General features: G+C 42.6%; 3 protein-coding genes across 4 annotated transcripts in view; 1 reads left to right on the plus strand and 2 right to left on the minus strand.

Annotated features, from left to right (window-relative positions):
* Positions 1-1,476: 1,476 nt before the first annotated feature.
* On the minus strand, positions 1,477-9,307 carry smn1 (survival of motor neuron 1, telomeric). The gene is made up of 9 exons (XM_041900310.1): positions 9,180-9,307; positions 4,040-4,111; positions 3,671-3,790; positions 3,374-3,565; positions 3,020-3,193; positions 2,630-2,704; positions 2,183-2,284; positions 1,840-1,921; positions 1,477-1,627 (listed from the first exon to the last, which is right to left on the minus strand). Exons 1-8 carry the CDS (start codon positions 9,225-9,227, stop codon positions 1,865-1,867), a joined length of 840 nt encoding a protein of 279 aa, XP_041756244.1. The 5' UTR covers positions 9,228-9,307; the 3' UTR covers positions 1,477-1,627; positions 1,840-1,864.
* A 40-nt stretch (positions 9,308-9,347) lies between these two features.
* Positions 9,348-10,999, plus strand: hspb11 (heat shock protein family B (small) member 11). Its single transcript, XM_041900311.2, has 5 exons — positions 9,348-9,529; positions 10,059-10,165; positions 10,300-10,368; positions 10,462-10,505; positions 10,664-10,999. The coding sequence occupies exons 1-5, from the start codon at positions 9,438-9,440 to the stop codon at positions 10,751-10,753; spliced, it is 402 nt and encodes a 133-aa protein (XP_041756245.1). The 5' UTR covers positions 9,348-9,437; the 3' UTR covers positions 10,754-10,999.
* A 1,408-nt stretch (positions 11,000-12,407) lies between these two features.
* The window catches only part of si:dkey-40c11.2 (drebrin-like protein B), a 50,993-nt gene continuing 42,232 nt past the window's right edge, over positions 12,408-21,168 (minus strand). The window contains exons 5-16 of one of the 2 annotated variants that reach the window (XM_041900308.2): positions 17,418-17,555; positions 17,024-17,101; positions 16,777-16,928; positions 16,373-16,427; positions 16,204-16,278; positions 15,835-15,943; positions 15,080-15,592; positions 14,667-14,969; positions 14,418-14,516; positions 14,030-14,154; positions 13,665-13,698; positions 12,408-13,517 (exon numbers count right to left, since the gene is read on the minus strand). In XM_041900308.2, coding sequence (XP_041756242.2) covers positions 13,381-13,517; positions 13,665-13,698; positions 14,030-14,154; positions 14,418-14,516; positions 14,667-14,969; positions 15,080-15,592; positions 15,835-15,943; positions 16,204-16,278; positions 16,373-16,427; positions 16,777-16,928; positions 17,024-17,101; positions 17,418-17,555 — 1,818 coding nt within the window. In that variant the 3' untranslated portion in view covers positions 12,408-13,380. The remainder of the gene's footprint in view (positions 13,518-13,664; positions 13,699-14,029; positions 14,155-14,417; positions 14,517-14,666; positions 14,970-15,079; positions 15,593-15,834; positions 15,944-16,203; positions 16,279-16,372; positions 16,428-16,776; positions 16,929-17,023; positions 17,102-17,417; positions 17,556-21,168) is intronic. The other variant, XM_041900309.2, reaches the window with a different exon arrangement.

Consider the following 21,168-nt stretch of genomic DNA (forward strand, 5'->3'; position numbering starts at 1 on the left):
AGACAAACAGACACCCACAGGAGAGTGAGGAGGAGAGACAGACACCCACAGGAGAGGGAGGAGGAGAGACAAACAGACACCCACAGGAGAGTGAGGAGGAGAGACAGACACCCACAGGAGAGTGAGCAGAAACCACTGGTATAGCAGTGCACCCATGCGGCTCCCAAACAGAGGGGGAATATTAGAGCCAGCATCACACTCTGCTCACTATCATTACATGTAGCTTTTTTATACTATACACTGCATGTGTATGTTGTACATGCCCTTCTTTATATTTTGACTCTAACCTTTAAATTGGATTGTGGATTAGTCCTTTGGGATATAACTAGATAAGTAATGACCCTTTATTGATGTGAAAGGATTTATGGGTATCAAGGGTTAAAGAGGATAAAGCAAAATATAAATATGTTTGTGTTACATCTCAGCACAGAGGACATACTGTACAGTTAGATTTAATTAAAAATAGAAAATGTAAAGCCGCTTGATATCAACAAAAAATCCAACAATGTACAACCTCCAACTGAAGTATAACTCTCAAAGGGAAATTACATTTAACTTCCAGATTGAGACATACCCAATCCAAATTAAGCCTAGACATGGAGATCTGAAATTACTGGATACTGGGAATATGGCAAAAAAATCAATCAGAGGGCTAGGTGGTGCTGATTACAATCCTATCATATCTACACAAGACTGTCCTGGAAATAGGGGCTGGGGCAATGAGTTGTTGATTTGGGATGTGTTGTTTCAGGCCTAAACCTCTACCCTTCCTGGGATAGAGTGCCAGTGCAAAGGGGCTAAATTGGCCTCCCTCCACCCCAAGGTCTTGGTAATCTTATTTTGACATTGATAAACCAGGGGTGTGTTCATTAGTGCACACTGTAGCAAACATTTTTGCAACTAAAACTGGTTCTATTGGGGAAATTCAGGTAGGTCCCTCCCCATTTTGTCCTGTTTGCTTTCTAGTGAATACATCCTAGCTTCGGAAGAGTCTCATCAGGGAGCAGAAAGAATAGTTGGGTAGCACAGATAGATAACAGGAGTGTATTATTACAGATTTAGTTGGCCAACATTGAAAATCGGTTTCAAAACACTCATAAATTGACCTTTAGTTGATCAATTGACATGACTGAATGATGTAATTTTAATATAAGTAGAAACTTTTAAACAAATACTATAACATCCATCACTTCATTTCACCGTACTTTAATGTGTATACAGAACTAGCCTGCCATCTACTGGGGAAGAACTGTTACTACATCTAAAGGTGCATCATGATCTTGCAAGCACCTTTAAAAAAAAAAAAAAATTGTATTTATTTACTAGGCAAATCAATTAAGAACAAATTCTTATTTACAATGAAGGCCTACCACCTTATCAATGCCCTTGTAAATATAACCATCTTAGTTTTCCTTATGTGTGACCTCAACTAGTTGAATATTGACGTGTATTAAACAAAATAAATGTAACATTAAATGTGAGCTAAGATGGCCTTTATTTGTTTTATTTACAAAGAATACAAAACATAACTCCGAAACACTTTGGAGGCTTGAAACAGGAATGCATTCACACGTTACATTTCCTTGACAACACTCCCCTCCTCTTCATCTGGGATGGAGACACACACCTAGGACGCACAGCAGAACACAAACGTTTTAAAGATGTAAATTGACGGTTTGCCTAAAATGGCAACATAATTATAGAGGAAGAATTTACTCTGTAGTATCTAAACATCTGACGCTCATGCAAGTCAGTCAAGGAAGAATTCAATGGAATTCAAGCCTAGCAGGTAGTAAATCAGTTTAGTACATGACAAAGCACAGCAAATTGTTTATTTACCTCGTAAGAACGGAAGTCCCATTTCTCACTTGTGGTGAGTCTTCCTTCCAGAAGCAGCTTCGTTGCGGCCTTGTTTCAAACCCTATAAGAGACAAACAATTTAGACAGCTCCTTTTGCATTGAAAAACCCGTTTACTCCTGGTATTGAAGTCAAAAATTAATGTCCGATCAATCATCACACGTGATCCAATCACGACCCAGATTGTCTGAACGTGTACACAACCTAATGTATCCACATAGAAGCCGCAATGTGTATTAGATAGAGGATTATTACATTAGTAATAAGCTATTCCTATCTCATCTACAGTATGCAAGACATGATGTGAAGGGGATGTAACTGTACCATGTAATATCCAGTGTGGTACCCACTCATGTACCAGGCGAGCAGCATACTGCCCAAGGATTCATCATCCTCTCTGTCTGGACTCATGGGGGGAGGGATCATCTGACAGAGACAAAACATCACGTTCAGACGGGGGAATCTTTCGTAACGTTGCAAATAAATGTACTAGAGAAACACTGCTCAATCAGCTCCATATGATGTGTGCTCGCTATCGGCAACACTAAACATTTGAGATACTTTTAAAATATATATATTTTGTTTGTTTTTATTCAGACAGTAAGAAAGATCCGAGTGGGAGACGGGCAAGTGGAGAAACTGTGGGAAAGGTGGACGCAGGGATTGAACTCTGGTCTCCGGTGTAGAGTTGTATATGTGACTTATGCCGTGGACTGTTACCACGGTAACACAGCTCGGCACCAGAGAAAATATTACTGCACTCCATCATACCGGTGGCCCAAAGGGCATCATAGGAGGCCATCCTGGAGGGGCGGGCCTGGGGGCCCCAGGTCGCCTTGAGTCTCCCTGTAGACAGAACAACAGCTTCAATGTGCAGCACACTCCATTGTCAAAGGATTCATTCCATCCTCACCTACAGGGGTTTTATATTTCAATTCCCAGCTCGGCATCTTTAGCAACTTCCAAATTAAAACAAAATTCACCTAAATTCCATCATTTGTTAGTCCTTTTCTTACCTTGGAGTAATGCATTCTTACATTTACATTTAGGTCATTTAGCATTCAACTGGTAGCTAGGTAAGACAACCACATGTTAAAAAATAAAAATAAATAAATGCATGGTCGAATAGTGACTGACAACCTACAATTCGGATATGCTTACCATTCTGAAACCAGGCATGGGAGGGGGGCCTGGGGGAAAGCCAGGAAAGCCTGGACCTGACATGGGAGGTCCTTTGGGGGATTTGAATTTGGGTTTAGAGCGTGGCACGTGACTGTGAGGGTGTGGGGCGGACGACCTATCGCTCTCCTCTGTAGAAGACTCTGCTTCTTTAACCTGCATTCCAGAAAGAGAAATAGGAACACTGACTAAATGTTCCCAGCCAGATGTGTTCAAGGGTCTGAATACAAAATGATGGTCCACTAGCCTGGTGGAACCAGCCTGATCTAGTTCTTCACGTGCAGTAAAACAGTATGGTGAATGCAGCGATCATCCTCACAAACAGCCTAATCGTACCTTATTGGGGGCTTCCTCATCTACCTCTGAGCTCTCCATCAGAAGGTCTTGGAGGTTCTGCTCCTCCTCGTTGCCATAGTCTGTGAAGACAACTATACAGGTGCCCCTCTGCCCATCTATGGAGGAGATCGTGGCAGTGTACAAATTGCCATCTTCAGACCAGTAGGCACAGCAGGGGTCTCCGACTCTCCACTGTAACACAACAAATGTTGTCTATCTGTTAGGCTAGATGCATTAATGAACATTAACTGAGGTTATTTTGAATGGGTTGTTGTGTTCTTGGAATGTACCGCCTACCTCTTTATCGGGAGGAGCATTACTTCTCTTTCTGCTGCGGTTGTTTTTGTTGTTTTTTCGTTTCTTTCCAGGGTTGTCTCTCTCTGAGCTTTGTGTGTCCTCCTCACCTTTCAGGGCAGTCTGACAGTCAGGATCAATTGTTTAAAAAATTATTTAAAAATGTGAGCATGACAGAGGGATAATAGAACATTTTCAAGGATACTTTTCTGAGTTGCTGCTTTAGGAGACATGTCTACTACGACGCATGTACAGCTAGTGGTTTTCAACCTAAGTATAAATCCATATGAACAAAGAGGCAAATAAGACATGCTTTATTTGCAGAATACTGTCAATGAGTTGGCAAACAAAGTTATAACACTGTAAAGGCACCTTAAATGATGCAACTGCTTTGTCGTAGGCCTTTATCAGTGCAGTGTCATCCCAAATGTCAGAATCGTCACTCTGGGAAAATAAGAATATTAGTTTAAGAGCAATCCACCATCTGAGTAACTTTTACATAGCAAATGCTTTCTACTTAGCTACTAGCAAGACAGATAACGTCAGTTACCTAATATTCCATCTAGCTAGTCGTGATGCATTGGCACTGCTCTATATTTCATACTGTTACGTTTCAGACGAAGGTGTTGTCCCTAGCTCATGATATTCCCTGGTCTGGTCATCTAGGGGTGACTAAAACCTACGATCGAATACTCCATCATTTCTTCTGGCCGGGAATGAAACAGGATGTGGCTCGTTATTGCCGTACATGTAGTACGTGCCAAGTGGTGGGGAAGCCTAACCAGGTAATTTCCCCGGCTCCTCTCTGCCGGATTCCGGTCATGGGAGAGCTATTTGAGAAAGTAATAAATCGATTGTGTTGGTCCATTACCCAGGACTATGTTGGGTAATCCATTCTTGTTAACGATAATGTGCACTGCGACATGGTACCCAGAGGCGATTCCTATGCGTAAACATCACCAGTAAGGCAATTGTGAAGGCGCTGATTAAGTATTTTTCTACCTTTGGATTTCCAAAAATCGTACAGACGGATCAAGGCACTAATTTTATATCGAGATTGTTTGGAAGTGTGTTGAAGTCCTTGTCAGTGTCCCATCAGATGTCTAGCGCTTACCACCCGGAGAGTCAGGGTGCGCTGGAACGTTGGCATCAGACGCTGAAAGCCAAGTGGCGTAAATACTGTATGGACACAGAAAAAGATTGGGATGAGGGGGTGCCGTACATGCTGTTTGCTATTCGGGAGACCGTACAAGAGTCTCTTGGGTTTAGCCCAGCTGAGCTAATCTTTGGTCACACAGTGAGAGGGCCTCTAAAAGGTACTGAAATAACAAATTATGGCTGATGATTCAGTTGGGTCCTCTACTAATGTACTAGACTATGTTAATCAAGTCCGGGAGCGGTTGCATGATGCATGTGCTGTAGCCAGAGAAAATCTGTCTTCCACACAAAAGAAAATGAAACGTCACTTTGATGTAAAAACTGTGTCTCGTTCTTTTCAACCAGGTGACCAAGTCTTGGTGTTGTTGCCGGTACCTGGCTCGTGTCTCTATTCCAGTTTCTCTGGCCCATATGTGGTGGAGTGAAAACTTATCAAAACGCCAGACCGTAGACGCCCATTTCGGGTATGTCACATTAACATGATTAAAGCCTATCATTTTAGAGTTGGTATCGAATCCCCCATTACCAGTAAAAATCCTGTTGTATCCTCTGTTGCTTCTGTGAGCATGGTTACCCACCCAGGAGTCAGCGTAAATGATGAGGACGGTTTGGTGATGCAAAATACTCCTGAGCAGTTGGCTCGTTTATGTATTTCGCTATCACCCGGGGTTCCTGCCCCTGCCACTCGACGGGAATTACGCAGATTCTTAGGCATGACGGGTTATTATCGTACATTTTGTAGGAATTTCTCAACTGTTGTAGCCCCAATGACTAGGTTACTCAGTTCTTCAGTGTCCTTTGAGTGGACCGCTGAGTGTCAATCTGCCTTTGACTCTGTAAAAGCACTATTGTGTATTTCTCCTGTTCTTTCTGCCCCTGATTTCCTGAAACCCTTTAAGTTGGAGGTGGATGCCAGTTCAGTGGGTGCAGGTGCTGTACTATTACAGGAACACGGTGGTCTAGATCACCCAGTTTGTTACTTCTCTCGCAAATTCAACATCTGTCAGTCACGTTATTCCACTATCGAACAGGAGACTCTGGCGCTGTTGTTTGCCTTACAATTATTTTGAGGTTTGTTGGCTCCAGTGTGTTGATCAGTCTATAATTTTAATGGTAGGTTTATTTGAACAGTGAGAGACAGAATAACAACAAAATAATCCAGAAAAACGCATGTCAAAAATGTTATAAATTGATTTGCATTTTAATGAGGGAAATAAGTATTTGACCCCCTCTCAATCAGAAAGATTTCTGGCTCCCAGGAGTGTTTTATACAGGTAACGAGCTGAGATTAGGAGCACACTCTTAAAGGGAGTGCTCCTAATCTCAGTTTGTTACCTGTATAAAAGACAGCTGTCCACAGAAGCAATCAATCAATCAGATTCCAAACTCTCCACCATGGCCAAGACCAAAGAGCTCTCCAAGGATGTCAGGGACAAGATTGTAGGCTGGAATGGGCTACAAGACCATCGCCAAGCAGCTTGGTGAGAAGGTGACAACAGTTGGTGCGATTATTCGCAAATGGAAGAAACACAAAAGAACCGTCAATCTCCCTCGGCCTGGGGCTCCATGCAAGATCTCACCTCGTGGAGTTGCAATGATCATGAGAACGGTGAGGAATCAGCCCAGAACTACACGGGAAGATCTTGTCAATGATCTCAAGGCAGCTGGGACCATAGTCACCAAGAAAACAATTGGTAACACACTACGCCGTGAAGGACTGAAATCCTGCAGTGCCCGCAAGGTCCCCCTGCTCAAGAAAGCACATATACATGCCCGTCTGCAGTTTGCCAATGAACATCTGAATGATTCAGAGGAGAACTGGGTGAAAGTGTTGCGGTCAGATGAGACCAAAATGGAGCTCTTTGGCATCAACTCAACTCGCCGTGTTTGGAGGAGGAGGAATGCTGCCTATGACCCCAAGAACACCATCTCCACCGTCAAACATGGAGGTGGAAACATTATGATTTGGGGGTGTTTTTCTGCTAAGGGGACAGGGCAACTTCACCACATCAAAGAGACGATGGACGGGGCCATGTACCGTCAAATCTTGGGTGAGAACCTCCTTCCCTCAGCCAGGGCATTGAAAATGGGTCGTGGATGGATATTCCAGCATGACAATGACCCAAAACACATGGCCAAGGCAACAAAGGAGTGGCTCAAGAAGAAGCACATTATGGTCCTGGAGTGGCCTAGCCTGTCTCCAGACCTTAATCCCATAGAAAATCTGTGGATGGAGCTGAAGGTTCGAGTTGCCAAACATCAGCCTCGAAACCTTAATGACTTGGAGAAGATCTGCAAAGAGGAGTGGGACAAAATCCCTCCTGAGATGTGTGCAAATATGGTGGCCAACTACAAGAAACGTCTGACCTCTGTGATTGCCAACAAGGGTTTTGCCACCAAGTACTAAGTCATGTTTAGCAGAGGGGTCAAATACTTCTTTCCCTCATTAAAATGCTAATTAATTTATAACATTTCTGACATGTGTTTTTCTGGATTTTTTTGTTGTTATTCTGTCTCTCACTGTTCAAATAAACCTACCATTAAAATTATAGACTGGTAATTTCTTTGTCAGTGGGCAAACGTACAAAATCAGCAGGGGATCAAATACTTTTTTTTCCCTCACTGTATATATGTCATGTTCTTATCATAAACCCAGGGGTTTACTCTTTTTTTTTTGGGGGCGTGTTACGTGTGACATTATTTTCTTTCTCCCAATCTTCGTTTGTAGTGTGTGTGGTTCAGAGTGGTTGTTCTGTTTGTGTGTTCTGGTTATTACAGGTGTGCTGAGTTGCGGCTGACGATGGTGGGCGTGGCGTCGGTCCGGAGTCCTGGCAGCTGTGGTTGAGTGACTGATTGACTAGAGTATATAAACTGTTTGCCGTGTGAGCGCAAGGGAGAGAGGGGGCACTTTTTGTCTGAGGATTTGGTTATTGGGATTTATCTTTGTGTTCCAGCCTGTCCTCCTGATGTACTCCACCCTACCTGGGTCCTGGAGAAGGGAAAGGTAGTTCTGCCCATGGGTGTACATTCACACGTAGATAATCCACTGTTTTACACACTAGGTTAGCCGGGCGGGTGTCACCCCTGTATTTGTGGTAACAGGTAAGAAAGCGGGTTAAGGCTTAGAGTGTGTTAGGAAGGATTAGGTGTGTAGAAGAGGGACCTTTTGTTTATTTTCATTACTTGGACCCCGTTCCCAAACATTCCCTTCTCTTACCTTCCCTGGTTTGTTTGATTGGTCTTTGTTTTATTACTGTTTCTTTATGGGTGTTGTATATTATGTTGTTTAGTACCTTACTAAATGTCCCCAGAGGGCTAACATTGAGTTCTGGTTGTTGTGTCTGGTTATTTTAGTTAGTTACACCCCACATTTCTTCCCCATCCATCTCGTTTACATTGTGTGCACAGGCATTTACTTCTCCTCCTCAGACAAGCTACACCCGAGGGGAGAACATAATTTAATTTTTATTTTAAATTTAACACATACATAATCAATGTCTCATAGCTAGATAACCACCTGGCCAGGCTAACTAGCAGCTAGTCATACAACATGGCCAGTTGATCATTTTTGATCCAATGTTAGTCACTTTCCTAGATCCCCGCTAGCCAGATATCTAATTGAAACTATTTTGGGAATTCCCTATCAGACTTGAGTGACTGATGCTGGCATATCTGCTGGCAAACTGACTTGTTACCACTAACAACAATGACTATGATAACTATAATGTATGCTATTTAGTCATGCGTGCATACATTTTACATATGGGTGGTCCCGGGAATCAAATCCCACATGGTCTACCAACTGAGCCATACAGGACCATAACTAACCCGTTACTGAAACTCTGGTGCAGTGTTGGGGAGGCTACTCTGAAAATATAGTTTACCAAGATACTAGCTTAAACTCCACAGTGAAGGAAGTACCAAGATGCCAATTACTTAAAACGGGAATAAGTTAAGCTACACTAAAGCTCCCCTTTAAAAAATAGTTTACTTAGCTAACTAGAGTTAATTTGAAAAAGTAGTTCACTACATCCAAACTACTTTGTGAAACATTATACCAAAAAAGTTATTCAACTACTGAAAACACTACTGTACCAAAATTTGAATTTAGTTAAACTACCACCAAGCTAATGCAAAATGTAGTTAAATTACAAGTTGAACTACATGTATCTAGTTCAATACTCCCCAACACTGCTCTTGTGCCAGGTTTATACCCAATAGCTAACGTTAGCTAGCTATTAACTAGCTAATGTTAGCTAGTTGGTATCTAGCGAGTCAGCAAACTACTAGCAAACCAATCTACGCACTTAGCTAGCTATGTCCTGACTGAGTAACTACATAAATGATAACTTACTTGTCCAGCTCCACGAGCAAAAAGCACATCTTTACACCCATTTGCCATGAATATGCAGAAATGTGGCTGCTCTCACAGCTTTGATCTTATTCAGCTACTGAAGCAACGTGCGTCGCTGGCTGGCGTTCCTAAATGATGACGTTGAAAATCTGCGACAAAATTGTTAGCACGTTGGCTTGGCAACCAACTAACAATTTTGTTTACCTAGCTAGCTAGCTAGATTTATAATTTGCAAGTCGTGATTTGTTGGCTAAAAAGATGATAGATCCTGCTTTAAGTTCTTTGGGTGCTCAGATTGTCTTGGCTGCGTCCAGTGACGAGAATCATCCTCCAGAAAACATTATTGACGGGTGAGACGGGTTTATTCAAAAGAGAAACCTCTATCAAAAAGATAGTTTAGAACCTCTGTGCCTATCTGGTTTGTTGTTAGCTAACGTTAGATAGCTAGCTATACTAACCTAAACTTCCTGTTTGTCACAGTAGCTAGCTAGCTCGTCAGATATGGTTTGTATTGTTGATAGCTAGCTACATGCTTTGTTGTTAAAATCAAGATAAAAGCTACTAGCTAGCTAGGTATGGTAGCGTGAGAAGAGCTAGCGAGCTATGTGGTGGTAACATCTCCTTAGTCTGTTAGTCTGCTACAGACACCCAACAATGTTTCCACACAAAGCCAACATCCTGCTGCTATACTATGTCATGTTACACCAGTCACTAACTCACAGCCAGCAGCACCATGCCACGCCACACCACACCATTAATTGGCCAGGTCGCAGTTGTAAATGAGAACTTCTCAACTGGCTTACCTGGTTAAATAAAGGTGAAAAAAATTAATAACTCACCACAGTCCATACCTTGATGAGTCACTTTCTCTCTTCTCAGGAACACTGAAACATTTTGGATGTCCACTGGAATGTTTCCACAGGAGTTCATAATCTGCTTTGCTGAATCTATGAAAATTGCCCTTGTGACAATGCACTGTTATAATGGTATGAAACAAGGTCAAAAGTAACTTATCAAATGGCACACTGTCTAGCCCTATGTATTGGTTTTATGTTTAGCTACTACAGCTTGATCATGTTGCTTGAAATGTATCTGTTATTTTGTTCTCGTTGTCTTTCAGTTAAGACTCTTAAAATTGAGAAGAGCATCTCAGATGATGCTACTGACTTTCTGGCTATTTCAGAAAAGGGTAAGCAAAGCTACTACGAATACACAGTGCCTCGAAGCAAATTAAGTCTGCCTTTCAAAGCAGTATTGTGATCTTCATTGCATCTTGTTTCAGAATTTGAACACACAGAGGGGCATCTTCAAACAAATGATATTCCAGTGAGTTGACTGCCTATTCTAATCTAATGTGCATAATGTTCTACATGGTACTACAACGTGTCTGCAAATGTCATATACTGTATATACACATGACTTTGAGTGATTAGAACTAGTCTTGTTTTTTTCTCTTTACAGTTAAATGTTTTTTCTCTTTACAGCTAAATGGAACGACTGCAACACACTTGCGCTTCATCATTACCTCTGGATATGACCATTTTGTCTCAGTACACAGGGTCAGTGTGGAGTGATGAAATATATAGTACCTTCTCATAATGTATATCTCTACTTATTAAGGAGTTTGTCTGAATATCTAATATGTTTTACATTGTATTGTCTTTTTGTTGTTGTGTATATTTTTTAAATAATGAAACAGGAGTTAATGTTACATCACCTGAGGCCCAATTAATAGTTTGTTTTATTCTACCTGTTCACCAAATACAAATTGTAATACAATCTGTTGAATAAATCAGACTACAATTGTAATCTGAAAACAATTGCACTTGACTCAAAACATATGGTGACAGTTGATGTGAAATGAAATAAGGTTCTCCACCTGTAGACGTTTCATCTGTGTGTCCACCAGGTCACTATATTGTTGGGGGTCTTTCTTCACTCATGCATTTGTGTGCTGCAGAGGTAGCCTGGCCAAATAAGGATTTTCAGAATACATTTTAAGTTTACTAAACAGTGTGTTATTGTGGAATAATCTCACACTTCCTGTGAAGTGAAACGGTTTTAAAACCACAGGCTGAGATAACGCCCACTCCCCAATCTTATATTATTGCACAGTTAAAAATCTGCTTATGTGCGAGGATTCAATGTCACACTTTAATCAAAGTAGGCTATAACGTTAAGGCTTATGAAGGGCTTCATAATGACTTTATAGACCTACATATAGTCCTACATAGAGGGTTCGCAAATCATTATAGGCAAACATCATACTGCATAAATTGTGACATAAGTCCTTGTTGGTTTTATACAGTCACATCTTGTTGGTGTTATACACAGTCAATTGTTTTCACAGACTAGGGATAACACTCATTGATTTTACAAAGGCCTTGTATCGGCACTGAAGTTAGGGCAATCGTACTGGAGGGCAATATTCTAGATAATCACTGATTTGATACATATAGAAATGTATGGGGAAACATGTTACCTACATACTGTATAATGTGAAATCACACAACACAACCTGGTGGAGATTCAGAAGTCACCTGTTCTGAACCTGAAATCATTCCAGAACTTCAAAGCTTTACAGCCTTCGTTGTTGTAAAAGTTCAAAGGTTAGGATTCAGGCCAATGAGATAGAATCTCTTTTTACTTAAAGAAGGTTAAATATATAAAAATACATTTTAGTATGAGGTTTTCCCTGACTCCATGTTACGTGAATAAGAGCTTAAAAAAAGTGATTTTATTTTTATTTTATCCACCCGTCATCAAAAGAGAGGAGTAGATATCATCTATGACAAAGATAAGTGAGGGAGAGTGAATATGAAACCAGAGGAAGGAAAGAGGGAAAGATGAGAGTCAAGAGAGAGGAGAAGACAGTGAACATGTGAGGAAAGTTTAAAGTTGTCAATTGATCGATAATCAAGTAAATGTCCACTGCGTGTGTTAGAGGGATGCAAAACGGAAACATGAGGCTAATGTATGTTACTAAGTAAAAGACAACTCTGTAAAATGATTTAAATGTACATAGCCATACTATTTTTCAGAATATAAAAATATTTTTTCTGATGAAGCTGAGAATAAATATACATCTCAAGCTGAAGTACGATGTGCAAGTGTTTTACATTTGGGGAAAAATACATATGGATGTATTATTCAGTTGGATTCAATAAAATTAGAATTCTTCTTCTAAAATTACTTATAGAGTTCTGAAAGTGATTAAAAAGTAACCTGACATTTGTAGTAAAAAAGGTAGTTTTATTTAATAGTATAATATGCATGATATAAAGTTACTTTCTGCTTCATGTTTTTATGCTATTTTCATAAAGAAATATAACTTCTAAATAGTATTTGTCTTTTAATGTAATAACAAAAACAATCAAGACCTGTAATATATATAAGCTGATGTTTAAGAGTATTATACATTTGTAAATGGTACTATTTGTAAATGTGGAGTAAATGCAGGGAGTACAAACCATACACACTTGTAGAATGACAAAGCAAAAGAAAGAAAATGCATGTAATGTCACATTCTTATGTACAAGAGTAGTAGTGTATTAAAACTTAAAGTGACTTAAAAAAGTTATCTTCAAAAATACATTTACAAGTAGCATTTTAAATGTACGTGACATTAGCATAAAGCTATCAATTAGCATCAGATGTCCTGTAGGAATACCATGCCGCTTGGATAAAAAAAGCTTTAGATAAAACACAGATTATGCACACATACAGTAACACCAATACAGAAACAATAAAGACAGTCCCTTACTTTTCAGTTAATTAACGTAGAAAACACTGTTAAATGTACCAAGGAAGTGACACAGACAGTATTGCTTATCGTAACAATCATCAAAATAGTAGTTGTAGAGGGACTCATTGAGCCTGCAGACATCCCATCTGGCGGTCCCTCTTTTTCCCAGTCCTCCCTCTTGTGAAGGGAACGAAGGGGTCTTGGTGGTCCTCAACTGTGTTTTTCTGCAGGTTAGGAGTCTGTAACTGGATAGAACAGGAGACACTGTCTTCCACCACAACACAGCTGAGTTGGAAGGGGGGCAGGTGATTGCATGGAATCCAAGGGGAGTTTGTAAATTGTGTGTCTATTGAAGCTAAGGGAGTCTATGTATGTAGCAAGTATACTATGATGGTTTCACTGTAGGGGAACGAGTGTTCAGTCCCTGAGTGTGTATGTGTGTGTATGTGTGTGTGTCTAGATGGTCTCCACGTAATTGGCTGGAAAGAGTCCCTGGCGTCCATCTTTACTGCAGCCCCGCCACCAGGCCTTGTCCACAGTCTCCACCGCACTTATGATGTCACCTGGTTCAAATGAGATCTCTGATTCATCCTCTGTGAGAAAAGAGAAAGACTAGGTTTAACACTCAGCGAATCATAGTATGTCTGTGTGTGTGTGTGTCTGTGTGTGTGTGTGTAGGTGTGTGTGTGTAGGTGTGCATGGGTGTGTGGTCCATGGTATGAGTTACACTGAGAACTGACCTGCTTGGTAGTCATAGAGAGCTCTTACACACATCTGAAACAGAGAAAAACAATCATGAATGAAGGTCACCATTTTCCCCATTACAGAGCCCTTGCTTGGTTGTCATCTACATTACATTTATATTAAATTAGTCCGTGTTCTTCAATCCTGGTCCTGGAGACCCAGAGGGGTGCAAGCTTTTTTTCTAGCCCAGCACTAACACACCTTTTATAACTTTTCAACTAATCATCAAGTCTTTGTATTAATACTGGGCTGGAACAAAGGTCTGCACACCGTGTGGGTCTCCATGACTAGGTTTGAAGCCCAGTAGTGAATAGGATGGCAGGGGGTAGGGGACATATGACTTTGTGTGTTGTGTAACAACCTCTTGTCCATTCTCTGAAATCTCCTGGACCTCATTCTCTTCAACAAAGTCCTCCTCCTCTTCATCAAAATGAAAAGCCAACTCTGGAGTACCTTGCTCCCTTTCTGGTGGACTCATTGATCGCTCTGGAAAAGAGGAACCATGACAGTGGTTGGATTCTGGTTCCCTACCCTACGCTAAGCAAGTGTGTACTTTTCAATCCCCTTCATGGATTTAAAAATCCATGAGGAAGAGGATTCCTGGAAAAGGATAGGGAATTGCAATGTAGGCTTCTGGTATGTCTATTCTATGTTATCTCATCAACATAAAGGGTTCATTCAGTTTGAGAGCAACTTGGGCAATGTAGGCTAGCGTAGATCCCTATCAATGGATGAGCGGGGTAACATACCTGTACCATTGTGTTCCACCAACTCCTCCTCGTCTGTCACCCCATTGGTGGACGGGACCACAACCTTTTGTGTGATTAGCGGAATAATAACTTCTGCATCTGAAACATAACGTGTCAGTTGTGTCACACACTTTTTCCACAACCTTCTCTTAACATAAAACTCTTCTTCTCTTTCAATTGTTGTATTTAGCCTTAAATATATATATATATATAATAGGACAGGACTATACGAGATACAAAAAAACATACAAAGTATACCTGTTCCAGCTGGCTCCTCCTCCTCTTCTGAAAGCTCAACCAGGAATGGCTCAGCAGAGGCCTGACTGTAATCTGATTGGCCCTTCTCTTGTCCAGCTTCCTCTGCTTCCTCTCCTTCCTCTGCCATAGGCTCCTGCACTGATGTAGGGTCTGAATCCTGTGCTGAGCCCTCCCCTCTTTCCTCCATATTTGGGTTTGGCTCTGTACTCTCAATGCTGGGCTCTGGCTCTGCCTGGTCTTCATCATCATCTTCCTCTTCCTCCACCAGTACAACTTGTACAGCTGTGTACTGCTCTGGATGAGAGAGAATGAACCATTGTTGTTTTAAGTGCAGCCAAGGCAAACTGAGAACCAACTCTATAATGGTCATTCTACAGTAGGCTGTGTGTATGATGGGGACCTACCTGTTGGATGCAGTGGACTCTCTGACAGAGGGGCAGTGGGAGGCTGTGGTGCTGAGGCAGGCTCCAGGGAGATTAGGGGATAGGGGAAGCACTCAGGCTGGGACTGGGGAGAGGGGGGCAGGAACTGGGCCTGGGGCTGGTTCTCTAGAGGAGAGGTGGGGGACAGGGTGGCGAGGAGGTCTGGAGAGGCTGGGGGGGCAAAGGCCTGAGTTTGGGGCTGAGACTGGGGGCTGGGTGATGGGAGAGTAGCCTGGGCTGAGACAGGCGGGGCAGAGTGGAGGGGCGATTTGGGAGGGGACACCAGGGTGGCGCGAGGGCTCTGGGGAGAGGTGATTGGGCGGAAGATGGAGCTGGATGGGGACATGGTGCGGTGGAAGGGGGAGGATGGGATGCGGAAGAAGGGTGAGACCAATGTGGGGCTGCGGGGGGAAGTGGGGGTGGGGCTGTCCGATTTCCCAAAGATGAATGCTGTGTCAGTCAGACTGCGCTGGTACCGCCTTAATGGAGGTTTGCCTGTGGGGGGAAGAGAGAGAGAGAGAGAGAGAGAGAGAGAGAGAGAGAGAGAGCGAGAGAGAGGAAGGATGAGCAACATTAAGAAATACACAGACAGATAATGGTTGTTTAGGTTCATGCATGATTGACTGTTACTGGCTTCATAATCACACATTGGGTAGAGACACTTCTTGGTTTGTCAATGCTTATAAACACACACACACACACACACACACACACACACACACACACACAGGACTTACCTGTGCGGGGGGAGCCGGGGCTGGATGGGTTATTGGACGATGCTGATGACAGCTGTCTGAAGAACTCTCTGGGGTTCATGGAGCGCTGTGATACCAGCATTGCTGCCTCCTGCAGATAGGATGAGGAATCACACCACACTATGCTTTATTGAATGATGTAAAGGAAACTACAGGTCTCAATAGTCTAAAGCTGCCTCGTCTACTCCTTCCTCTCCTTCATTCCTTTCCTTCATCTGCGCTGGCGTGACAGAAGCTGAGAGGTTCCTATAAAAGGCCATATTCCTTTGACCTATGCTGTGTTTTCAGATCTGTGCAGATGGAAGCCACTTCAGAGTTTATATGGAGTAGAGAGGTCAGTAAGAGACTCACTGCTGCTTTCTCGATGGACTCGCTGCGTCTGAAGCGAGCTCTCATTTCCTCCTCATGCTCTCTCTGCTGCAGCTCCTGCCACACCCCAACAGAGGTCAGAGTTCAGACACACGAGTTCAGACAGTTCAGTAGCCCAATAACTTCCTCACTAATTTGTTCTTTGCCTCACCCATCTTGATTTCTCCTGTTTCCTCACGTCTGCCTCCAGCTGGGCCTGCATTGTCCTGAGAGATACAGAGATGTCAGACCTTATAGGCCTTACGTAGACTTTACAATTGTGACAACCCATTAAATACCTGATATGGCCACAAGAAGATACCCTTGAGTCAGAGATTGTTTGAGTCTTGAGTCAGTGTGTGTGTGTGTGTGTGCTGTCTGTCTGTCTGTCTGTCTGTCTGTCTGTCTGTCTGTCTGTGTGTGTGTGTATGTGTCTGTCTGTGTGTGTGTCTGTCTGTCTGTCTGTCTGTCTGTCTGTCTGTCTGTGTGTGTGTCGGTGTCTGTGTGTGTCTGTGTGTGTGTGTGTGTCTGTGTCTGTGTGTGTGTCTGTGTGTGTGTGTGTGTCTGTGTCCTGACCTCTGCTCTTCGATCATCTGTAGTTTCTCCTTCATTTTCCTCTCCCTCTCGTCAGCCTCTTTCCGTTCCTTCAGAACTCTTTCTTTCTCCCAACGCCGTCTGTCCTCCAATGTACGCTTCCTCTCCTCCTCCTTCCTACGTTCCTCCTCACGCTAAGAGAGAGAGAGAGAGAGAAAGAGAAAATTGATTCCTAGAAAAACGGTCTAAGCTATGAGGTTAACTGTGACTGTGTGCCTGTGTAAACTACCTCTGCACGTGCCCAGAAGGAGTCTCTATTGGCGCGTCTCATCTCCATGGCAGCGTTAGTCTTCCTGTAGTTAGTGCCCTGTCAACAGGGAGATACAGACGAAGAGGAGAGAGAGTGTTAATGGAGAACAACACTGTATGAACACATAACACACAGTTTGTAACTTATGCTATTGGCAAGGAGCTTTGGTTGTTTTTTTAACTTGTGATTTATCAAGTATGAAAAAATTGAAAAACATACAGTAAGTACACAGAAAGTACAATTCATGACAAGAGATTAAAACAGAGAATCTGAATGTGTGGCCCCCTCAATGTAAAAGCACAGTTCCAGGTTGTGTCTAGGTGTTAGTGCCCCCTCTTGTGGACATATATGGTATTGCAGGGGGAGCACTCACCACTGTCTCCTCCTTGTCCTTTGACCGACTGCTTCTTCTGACTTGCTCTGTCGGGGGACGGACTTTATTGAGCTCAGCGCCTATCTTCTCCTCTGTCACATCCTCCTTACTCTCAGCACTGATAAACACATAGGCATCCTGAGAGAGAGAGAGAGAGAGAGAGAGAGAGAGAGAGAGAGAGAGAGAGAGAGAGAGAGAGAGAGAGAGAGAGAGAGATGAACTACAATGGGGACCTGCTACACAGGCATCTGATGTCAAGTCTATAATGCACTATTGTGACAGGTTAGTTGCTGCGTGTTTATCTCTGCCCCAGACAGTGCTCTAATGAACAAGCTTGTACTGAAACATGTCAGCATGAAAGATTATTGAAGGGAATCAAGTTGCGGTCCTGAACATCCTTTAACATTCCAAGCGAGGACAACCTTCAGCTGTAAAATGTGTGAAACCTCATCATTCAGATACAATTCTGCTCCAGCATTCCAAACGAGAGAAAGGGATATTTTCCCTCCTTTTTCATTTACCCCCTGACCCCCCGAAAACATATGTGCACACACACGCACAAACACATACATACACACACACTCGAAAACACACACTCTGAAGTAGTTCTTTGAAAGATTTTACCCCCAGTGGTTTCCTCTTGGCTGTGGACTTAACAGCTTTAGTGATGAGGACAGACAGAGAACAAAACAAGTCTCTGGCTTACACTAGAGAAGACAGGATGGAACATATTGGTTTGGAAGAGATAGACAGAGAGGGGAGAGGTAAGAGAGAGGGGTAGAAACGGGAGATGGTGTGTAGGGGGGAGGAAGGGAGAATTCAGAGAAAGCATAAGGAAAGTGAAACAGTTGTTGCATATGAGATGAGGGGAGTGTGGAAAGAGCAGATAGGATGCAGAGATTCAACAATGACGAATGACCACCCCGGACCAGAAAGAGACAGTGGTATAGAGGTCGACGTGCCCTCTATCTGCCTCTACCCTCTGTTCTATTGGGGAATGTACAATCACTGGAGAAAAAACTGGATGAGCTCCGTTCCAGACTATCCTATCAACGGGACCTGAAGAACTAATATCCTATGTTTCTCGGATACTTGGCTGAGGTGTCTAAGGTACTGCATCGCCGTACTTGATGTGAGTAAGACCATTAAACAGGTTAACATGTGTCCTGGTAATCAGATTGATTACCAGGACACGTACTCAGAGCATGCGCCGACCAGCTGACAAGTGTCTTCACTGACATTTTCAACCTCTCCCTGGCCCAGTCTGTAATACCTACAGTGGGCTCCAAAATTACTGGCACCCGTGACTGGCAATGCACAAACAATACTTTAAAAAATATAAACAATATAATTATAGAGATAAACTCAAAATACCAACACATGAGAAATACTGTACTATATTAATGTTCCAATGGAACCCACCAAAATCATTTATTGATTTAATAAAAAATCAATGTCCTTCAAATCAAGGTTTCACAATTAATGGCACCCTTAAAGATTATTGTAAATAACATCTACCAAAATTAAACCAGGAATTAAATTCCACTTATTTAAGTGTATCTAAGTCTTAAGGAACTATATTGAGCCATTACATCACTTCCTGTTTCACTAGGGTATAAAAATGAGGTAACACGCATGCAATATCCCTTTGTCATCCAACACCATGAAGAAAACAAAAGAACTGGCAGTTCAAAAGAGACAGATGGTTGTAGACCTTCATAAATCTGGTAATGGCTACAAGAAGATCCACAAACGATTGAATATACCACTGAACACTGTCAGGGCAATTATTAAAACATTTAAAAGATATGGAACAGTTGAAAACCTCACGGGTAGAGGACGCAAATGCATTTTGCCCCCCAGGATAGGGAGGAAGATGGTGAGAGAAGCAACAAAATCCCCAAGAATCACTGTGAAAAATTGCAGGCCTTGGTGGCGTCTTGGGGTCACCAGGTTTCAAAAAGCACCATCAGACGCCACCTCCACAACCACAGGCTCTTTGGAAGTGTTGCCAGAAGAAAGCCCTTTCTGACCCCAAGACACAGACGCAAGTGCTTGGAGATTGCCAAACGTCATTTAAATTATGACTGGAAGAAGGTGCTCTGGTCAGATGAGACCAAAATTGAACGTTTTGGTCAGATACATCATCGGCATGTTTGGCGTCGAAACAGAGATGCATACAAGGAGAGGCACCTCATACCCACGGTGAAATATGGTGGTGGGTCAGTGATGTTTTGGGGCTGTTTTAATTCCAGAAGTCCAGGGGCTCTAGTTAAGATTGATGGCATAATGAATTCCACCAAGTATCAGGCAATTTTGCCTGACAATCTGGTTGCCTCTGCCAGAAGGCTGGGACTTGGCTGTAGGTGGACTTTCCAATAAGACAATGACCCAAAACATATCTCAAGATCCACACAGAAATGGTTCAGTGACAACAAAATCAATGTTCTGCCATGGCCATCTCAGTCGCCGGACCTCAATCCAATCGAAAATCTGTGGGCTGAGTTGACGAGGGCAGTTGATAAGCGCAAACCCAAGAATGTGAAGGATCTTGAAAGGATCTGCATAGAGGAATGGTCCAAAATCCCTCCAAATGTGTTCCTTAACCTTGTCAAACATTACAGGAAAATACTTCATGCTGTTATCCTTGCCAGAGGTGGTTGCACTAAGTACTAAATGAGGAGTGCCAATACTTATGAAACCTTGATTTTGGTGACATTTATTTTGTATTAAATAATTGTATGATATTGGTTGGTTCCATTGAAACATTAATAAAGTACAGTATTTCTCACATGTTGGTATTTTGAGTTTATCTTTATATTATATATTTTTAAGTATTGTTTGTGCATTGCCAGTCAGGGGTGCCAGTAATTTTGGAGCCCATTGTACATGTTTCAAGTAGACCACCATATTCCCTGTGCCCAAGAACACCAAGGTAACCTGCCTAAATGACTAACGCCCCGTAGCACTCACATCTGTAGCCATGAAATGCTTTGAAAGGCTGGTCATGGCTCAAATCAACACCATCATCCCAGACACCCTGGACCCACTCCAATTCGCATACCGTCTCAACAGATCCACTGATGACACAATCTCTATTGCACTCCACACTGCCATTTCCCACATGGACAAAAGGAACACCTACGTGAGAATGCTGTTAATTGACTACAGCTCAGCGTTCAACACCATAGTGACTTGGGTGAATGATGCAGCATTTACAAAATGACACTGATTGGCCCAAGGTGGGAGCTATAATAATGAACTGAAATCTGTTAGTCACACGCAATATCTTAATTGTCCCACACACTCCCTCCCTAATTTCTCTCAAGCAGTGTGAGGAGCCCCTGAGGGATGGGGGAGGGAGTTATGGTGGTGAAGAGGGTGTAAATGATCTCCTCTGCCTCGCCTAACTGTCTGTCTGTTTGTCATTATGTTTCAGATGATAGGCCTCTCCTTAATACTGTCTAAGGCCTCTCCCTAAAACTGGCTCCTCTAAGGCCTCTCCCTAATACTGTCCTCTCCTCTGTCCTCTTTTATAGACCTCTCCTCACACACCCTGTCCTCTCCTCTGTCCTCTTTTATAGACCTCTCCTCACACACCCTGTCCTCTCCTCTGTCCTCTTTTATAGACCTCTCCTCACACACCCTGTCCTCTCCTCTGTCCTCTTTTATAGACCTCTCCTCACACACCCTGTCCTCTCCTCTGTCCTCTTTTATAGACCTCTCCTTTCATACACCCTGTCCTCTCCCC

Source organism: Coregonus clupeaformis, chromosome 16 (assembly GCF_020615455.1).
Source record: "Coregonus clupeaformis isolate EN_2021a chromosome 16, ASM2061545v1, whole genome shotgun sequence".
Taxonomy (NCBI): domain Eukaryota; kingdom Metazoa; phylum Chordata; class Actinopteri; order Salmoniformes; family Salmonidae; genus Coregonus; species Coregonus clupeaformis.